At 43.5% G+C, this 8,050-nt stretch overlaps 1 protein-coding gene across 1 annotated transcript; it reads left to right on the plus strand.

Moving 5' to 3' along the window:
* The first annotated feature begins 4,516 nt into the window (after window positions 1-4,516).
* Window positions 4,517-7,790, plus strand: LOC144784349 (hemoglobin larval subunit alpha). The gene is made up of 3 exons (XM_078663076.1): window positions 4,517-4,680; window positions 6,812-7,016; window positions 7,481-7,790. The coding sequence occupies exons 1-3, from the start codon at window positions 4,586-4,588 to the stop codon at window positions 7,607-7,609; spliced, it is 429 nt and encodes a 142-aa protein (XP_078519202.1). The 5' UTR covers window positions 4,517-4,585; the 3' UTR covers window positions 7,610-7,790.
* The last annotated feature ends 260 nt before the right edge of the window (window positions 7,791-8,050 follow it).

The following is an 8,050-nucleotide window of genomic DNA, read 5'->3' on the forward strand; positions in this document are numbered from 1 at the left end:
CAAACAATCAACAAGGGGTACTGTGAACACAAATGAACGCCGCTTATGTACATACACATTGCTATTTTCAACAGGTTGTTCCTAATGTTTCTTTTAGCGAGGTCAAAAAGAGATCCCATTAGTGGCCTACTGATTTTGCTCGATTCCTTTTGTTTTTTTACACGATTTTTCGCTATCTGCAAAGACTAAACAGAGTATTGCGACTCTGTGCTTGTTTGTAAATAGAGAATGAACCAAAGAGAACAATCAATCAAATGGAGAGAGAAGCAGGCACGACGGATTACAACGGGGGCAAAGGCCTGCGTTAACTACCCTTCACTATCTGCAAAGAGAGAGTACTCCTAATAGAAATGAGGGGTGGGGGGCAGCATTCAAAGCAGATCAGTGTGCATAAACACGAAAATGTTTTTACTTACCACGTACTTGACATTCGACAGCTTATGATATTTGCTATTAAAAAACCATTGAAAATCACTGAAAAAACCATAGGTTATAGACCATATATAGTTAGGAATTAGCATTTACAAAACCTTGAAAATTCACTGAAAAAACCATAGGTTATAGACCATATATAGTTAGGAATTAGCATTTACAAAACCTTGAAAATTCACTGAAAAAACCATAGGTTAGAGACCATATATAGTTAGCTGGACATTTTATTGACATAAAACCAATGAAATTCCATATATAGTTAGTTGCACTAACTATATATCGCGCACCCGCAATCCACTGCTGATGATGTCACATATTACATCATTCATGACATGGTCAGTGACATCACTGATGACATCACTGATGACATCTCAAATGACATCACTGATGACATCACTGATGACATCTCATTTGACATCAATGACCACATCACTGATGATATCATTCATGTGACAATACAATGCATCTCCTCACATTTTAATATAACCTCTGTTTCACCCAGTGTTAAATACAGAGTATAATTTTTGAAACCATTGACACACCAATACTAGTTACTACGTACGCACTCACTGATTGCTACGTCTACACACACCTTCACTCATTCACCCATACAATCATTCATACATACAATCACTCATCTTTACAACACTATCATATGCACTCATACACCTATACAGACACTCACAGTCTGCCACTCATCCATGGAGTTACTCACACACCTAGTCAGTCCTGTAAAGAATCAATGACACTTCCATTTTCTTGTCTATACAGTTAAACATAGAGCACCTTACATTTTCAAACATATACTAACACATACTTACCTTCTTATACAATCATTGATACAAGTACACATTGATCTGCACAGAGTCACACACCTCCCAGCTAGCCACACACACACTCAGTCTCCCATACAAATACTTGGGCAATCAATCAATAACCCATATAGTTACTCATATAGCTACTGATCAACACATGCAGCAGTTTACAGAACAACAGACATAATGATGCACAAATTAAGACAGTTTAGTCACTAACCCATGCACTCAGTGAGACACATTTAATCACTCACTCATACAGTCAGTCATGCACCTACTAAATCCTTCGTCCAGACACTTACACATCCACTCATTCTTCAATATGTAAGACATATTTAAACTTTACAGAAACAAAAAATCACTGGATGTTGTTATCAGTGATGTCATCAGTGATGTCATTTGAGATGTCAATAACGTTTTCAAGGATTCAAGCACTGCTTGTTTATTTCCAAGATGTCTGCAAACGATTACTGTGCTCCAGGAACGCCCTCTACTCCAGGGTGTTAATGTTCATAATCAAAAATATAAAACAAGTTCATAATCAACTTGTGTATCTGGGCACAAGTATATGCTGAAGAAAAACAGCTCCAAATTTTCAAAACGCTGCTTCACTATGTTTGATTCATTCTTTATTTAATTCTCCATGCTAAATAGCGGTATTCAAATGTTGCATCACATATGATATCCAGCCAATCTATTTGCTAGTTACAAATTCACAAATATTTGTAGACTTGGCCTCCCAATTTGTAACTAGCAAATAGATTGGCTGGATATCATATGTGATGCAACATTTGAATACCGCTATTTAGCATGGAGAATTAAATAAAGAATGAATTCTTGAATCAAACATAGTGAAGCAGCGTTTTGAAAATTTGGAGCTGTTTTTCTTCAGCATATACTTGTGCCCAGATACACAAGTTGATTATGAACTTGTCATTTGAGATGTCATCAGTGATGTCATCAGTGATGTCACTGACCATGTCATGAATGATGTAATATGTGACATCATCAGCAGTGGATTGCGGGTGCGCGATATATAGTTAGTGCAACTAACTATATATGGAATTTCATTGGTTTTATGTCAATAAAATGTCCAGCTAACTATATATGGTCTCTAACCTATGTTTTTTTTTTTTTTTTTTTTGTGTGTGTGTGTGTGTGTGTGTGTGTGTGTGTGTGTGTGTGTGTGTGTGTGTGTGTGTGTGTGTGTGTGTGTGTGTGTGTGTGTGTGTGTGTGTGTGTGTGTGTGTGTGTGTGTGTGTGTGTGTGTGTGTGTGTGTGTGTGTGTGTGTGTGTGTGTGTGTGTGTGTGTGTGTGTGTGTGTGTGTGTGTGTGTGTGTGTGTGTGTGTGTGTGTGTGTGTGTGTGTGTGTGTGTGTGTGTGTGTGTGTGTGTGTGTGTGTGTGTGTGTGTGTGTGTGTGTGTGTGTGTGTGTGTGTGTGTGTGTGTGTGTGTGTGCATTCGTAATTGTGTGTGTGTGTTTACATACATATATATCTTTTTGGGGGGTTTGGGAGCTAAGTAAATGCAAGCTTAATCATAGGTAAGTGTTCACTTACCTACGCATACTTCGTCAGTTTAGTGGCAGTCAGTATTCTGGAGTTAATATTGTTGCAGGTGAACATTGAGTACCTCGATAATCTGACATCAGACAGACATCAGACAGCTAAGCTTGTATCAGCCTGATGCTGCTGTACTGTGTGTCATCAGAACGGTAGCTTGTGTAATGTCCACCGTGGTATAATGTGTGACATCAGAACATTGGACTTAAGCTGATAACAACGTCATGTTACCAAAGATTCAGAGTGGTCAAAGCTATCTCACTTTCGTTCTTGGTCTTGCTGGGCCCCTGGGCGGTGGCCATCACCTGCAGCACCTCTGCAGCGTGCCACCTGCCTGCACAGGTGCAGCATGGGCAGAGGGTGCAACAAAGTGAAGGCCGACAAAGACTGTTCAACCAATAAACTGAGGAGTTGTGGTAAGTTAACGTGGTGGAATGTGTGCGCTCTGTGATGGTTCCAATGTATCACCTGCATTTTTACCTGATTGTCTTCTTGGGCTAACAGTGTTCTGAACGGTGGGTTGAGACAGTTGCAACCCTGTTTCAAAAGTGGTTGGATGCTCCAATAAATAAACACGACGTATTATACATACTCGTGCGTGTATCTTCATTTATACCAAGACAGGAGTAAGAAGGGGGAAAGTAGGAAACCGTGGAAGGCCTAAGTATGGACAGTGGGCACTGAAATATGTGGCTTCTGTTGTAGCTGTGCGGCTGTTGCCCCCAAGTGGCAGTAGGCATCTATTGGAAGTCTTTAGAGCAGAAGCATTTTTGGGTAGAAATGATCCCGCACCCATCAGAGGTTCAAAAATTAACGGCCGGTGGCGCGTGAGCGATACCACAGCCTGGCCAACGGCACTCAGTCAGCCTCCAGGTGCAAGCGACGTTCAGGAAGGGCCACTGCCTCCTGACGCACCAGGACTTAATTGCAACACCAATGAAGGAATGAATGAAAGAATAAACAAATAGGCGAATGAGTGAATGAACACGCGATCCAGTGAATCAAAAATGTAATGTTAACCAGAGCAGGCACTGGGACTTTACAAACCCACTCTGCCAATCTAAATACTTCTTCTTTTACAAAACGTTTTTAAAAACGGGGAATTTAGAATTGCGTTAACACAACAGCAGTGTGGTAAAGTGAGTACAACATTCCATTATAATAATAAACACCATTCGATGGAGTGTTCATCTCTCACCGCTGTCACCAAAAACTTGCCAGATTGTATGTGCATTTCGAATTATCTGCTTCTTTTTCAGATTTATAGAGAATAAAATGATTTAAGCTGATACACTGAGGCTTTTTGGAGTGATTCCATCCACTATATTGTATTAAGAAAGTTTAACGATCTTACGTCAGTGCTTTGGGGTGGGCACCCACTACCGAATCAATATGAATAATAAGTAAATAAACTTTTTTTCGTTATACAGTGTTACCAGTGATCCTTGTATATTGCATGATGAAAAAGTATGTCATAATATTTAAAGAGCATCGCTGACTTCTCCATTCCAGGGGCAGAGTCAAGTAATTGAGCCTCAGATAAGGCCTCTTTGCGCGTCATCCTGCGTAGACCACCTCTACGCCCTGGCAGTGTTTCAGGGAGATAAGAAAGCCCCGCCTCCTTGGGAGGGACCCAAAACTGCCCAATCACGGTGGAAGGCTGCCAAGCTCCTCGGCCCCCTTGCCCTTTAAAAGGGGCTCTGCCCGGCACAGAGCACGGACTGTCTCCAACTTCCATCTCTTGTGTATCCTGAGCCCGCCAGCCCTCACCCTCAAGATGGTTCTGTCTGCTGAAGATAAGGCCCTTGTGGTCGGCCTCTGGGGAAAGATCTCTGGGCACTGCGATGCCCTCGGAGGAGAAGCCTTGGACAGGTGAGCACTATGGGGAGGGCCACGCCACTTATGACTCTATCTTTGACGGAAATCGGCCTCATTGGAGGGCAATTTGATAATTAGACCCGTTTTCCTGAAATGTAACTGGCTCAATTACTCCGGCCTTGGTGATGTAGTTTGCCTGGCTGTTGCCTGGCAACAGAAAACATTACTTGCTGTCCCCATGGGCACACGTTCCTTGCATGCATTATTGCATTCCTTATATAGGCTGCCACTCCCACACGCCCCGGTAAGTGTGGCAAGATTGTCATTTCTAGGGAAGGCGCACAGCCGGTCCCCCCTCCTTTGCCAGCAGTCATTTTGTGCAAGAAGCAATCTGAAATTCCACCACTACCAATGAGAAACAAGGCCGAGAATGGGCCCCATGCCAGGTGTGCTCCCAAGTGAGGAGACGCTATCCCTTTAAAAGATGACAGGCCTTCCTTACTGTGCACGAGATAGGTGATTGCAAATCTAGATATAAGCTAGGTTGTCTCTTTTTTTAATCAAAGACTCACCCTCATGTATTTTCTTCTAAACAGTGGCACCCTTAGATAGGGTTGGTAAACGCTTCTGGGTGGTAAAAGCAAGGTACAGCCATGCAGAAGGCGGTAAGAGTGAGAGCCTATCTATATGTGGTGTGAAGTTACAACCCTTGCAGAGGTGGAACGAGCTGACATCATAAGGCATGATGGCAGAAAGTGAGAGCATAGGGGTAATAAGACCTGTACGCTGTGGGAGAGGTGGTAGGAGGGAAAAGCCTTTGAGGTAGGAGGTAACACCATGAAGCCCATTTGTGTGGAGGGACAAGATTACACCATGTGGACATAGGGCTCTTTGAAACAACCTGTAAGGCAAAGGGGAAGGATTTGAGCCCGTGGGATGTTGGCAAGAGGCTAGAGTCCATCTTAGTCATGGGGAGGGGCTAGTGTTGTTGGAGGTGTGTGTAGAGGTTATGAGGTTACAGCATAGAAAGAACAAGTAAAGGGTAGACTCAAGGGGGTGAGGTGGTAAGAAGCTGCGTAGAGGCTATGAGAGGCTGGACCAGAGGCTGCAGTCTTCGAGACAAGTACATCCCATCAAAGGAGATTTGTTCACTCGTGTGGTTACAGCCATGCACACAAACACAAGGTCGAACTGGCCTATGGGCAGAGATAGTGAAATTATACAATTGTGCTGCTTTTTTGCGTAATGATGGATTTGCCACATGATGCGTCATCTGCTGCATAATCTGCAGATTTTTAGCAAAAACATATTTTGTTTCTAGCTCTAACTATTCAAACGTTACTAAAATGCGGCAGCTCATGTTGCTGTGCAGGGGAAGACACTTAGCAAAGGTTGACTGGTCACTTTCTGTTGCTTATTGTTATATTTGGGTGTTATACTGGTACCAGTGAGGTGCAGCCAATGCCCGGACAGTATTAACAAATGTGTCACATTATGCAACACATTTGCCTGTTCTTGCTTCATAATTTAGTCAACGCTGCTGCATAATTTGGCCCTCCTATGCGGCATACCAGTGGCCATCCCTATAGGGCAATGCGGTAGTGCGCAAGGGTCTGGCCTTACAGATCAGTGTGTGGGCCATTTTTTAGCTGTTTTTGGACCGGGGTTTTGGATTTTATCGTCTGTGGGCTAGTTTTTACTGTTGATTTATTTCCCTGATTTTAAAACAAATATTGCCTGTATCAAGCTAAACTCCTTGCAGTCTTCCATACCTTGCAAAACTCTTGTACACCGTGTTTTTTTTAGAAGTTCAAAACCTCCCCAGTCTGCAGACATAGACCAATTTTTCAGCTCACGAATTCACTAACGTTGACCACTTTTATTCTGGTGCCCGAGTCTATTTTCTGTTCCGATCCGACCCTGCACAAGCACGTTTAGGTGCAGAATCTTAGAACGCCAACTCACAACGCACTAGTAAATTAGGCTGGGTGACCAGTGGGGCTTCTCCCGAGTATGATGCTTTTGTCTTGGATACATATTTTGTCCTACCTTGTTACTAATGGCAATAACGCAATTTATTTTCATCTGTAAACGGGAGGACAGGTGAGAAGGTAACATTCCTGTCGAGTAGTATATACTATGTTCTTCTAACTGGGTACATTAAACACGACACTTTTTTCCGCAGGCTGTTTGCCAGCTTCGGTCAGACTAAGACCTACTTCAGCCACTTCGACCTCTCCCCGGGCTCTGCTGACGTGAAGCGACATGGAGGCAAGGTCCTGAGCGCCATCGGTGAGGCAGCCAAGCACGTGGACAGCCTGGAACAGGCCCTGTCCAAACTGAGCGACCTGCACGCCTACAACCTCCGCGTGGACCCCGGAAACTTCCAGGTGAGCCAAGATCACTTTACTATGATGACGTATCTAATTGTGTTAAAAGGAGCACATACTAGCTGGTGCATTTAGCCTATTTCACAGCATTGCATCTCAAAGTGGCTGGTTGTGCATATAAGTGCTCCTCCAACACACCTTTCAAAGTTCTGAAAGTGATAGATACAGAGCATCCTAGCAAGAAGGTATTTGTGCTCTCTAGCGAGCCCGTAGTGAGGTGTCTCTGACACAGGTGTCGCTATTCACGAGGCATGGTGAAGAAAAGTCCAAAAATGACTGGCTGATAACGAAAAAATCACCATACCTGTCCATAAGCAACACGCTCATTTAAACATGTTAAGTACTATATATCTGCACAATTGTATCAATTGTGGGGATCTCACTACCCGACTGCATATGACCCTGACCAGTGCTGCACTGCTCCATACATTGTGGTGTATAACTTCTGCTTTTCTCTCTTTCAGCTGCTGTCCCACTGCATTCAGGCTACACTGGCCGCCCACTTCCCTGCGGACTTCACCCCTCAGTGCCAGGCTGCCTGGGACAAGTTCCTGGCCGCAGTGTCTGCTGTCCTGACCTCCAAGTACCGATAAACTCAGCGCAAGAAAATTGTCTACAGGGATGACAAGATGGCCGCTGTGAGGCTACACACAGGAACTTGCTGGGAGTTCAGAGACTATCAGTACGCACACTATCCATCATTTTGTGCAACTTGCTCCATCAGATGTGGTCGCTTGTTTCTTTTGTGACAACTTAATAAAAATGATAAAGTTACTTAATAGTCTTTTTTTCTAACTCTTCATTTATTAGCCCATTATGTTTCCTTCTGGCAAACTACCGTTGTGACCACACTCTGATTACCTACTTGAAAATAAATCAGGAAGTGCTTACAAATCGTCATTACAATGTTGCCTTTAGGTGACCGGGGCGTCAGCACCAAGGTCCCACATCTCTTAGTGCTGTCATCCGCCTTGCAAAGGTCATGGGCGTCCGCAGAAATTTTTCCAGGGAGGGGCAAAATGTTTACTTCAGCA

Source organism: Lissotriton helveticus, chromosome 10, assembly GCF_964261635.1.
Source record: "Lissotriton helveticus chromosome 10, aLisHel1.1, whole genome shotgun sequence".
NCBI classification, from domain to species: domain Eukaryota; kingdom Metazoa; phylum Chordata; class Amphibia; order Caudata; family Salamandridae; genus Lissotriton; species Lissotriton helveticus.

Bases quoted from the DNA above. Each gene is read 5' to 3' on its own strand.
- LOC144784349 (XM_078663076.1), top strand. From the start codon at position 4,586: ATGGTTCTGTCTGCTGAAGATAAGGCCCTTGTGGTCGGCCTCTGGGGA. The intron at 4,681-6,811 runs GTGAGCACTATG...TTTTTTCCGCAG, and splicing joins GGAGGAGAAGCCTTGGACAG to GCTGTTTGCCAGCTTCGGTC. The intron at 7,017-7,480 runs GTGAGCCAAGAT...TCTCTCTTTCAG, and splicing joins TGGACCCCGGAAACTTCCAG to CTGCTGTCCCACTGCATTCA.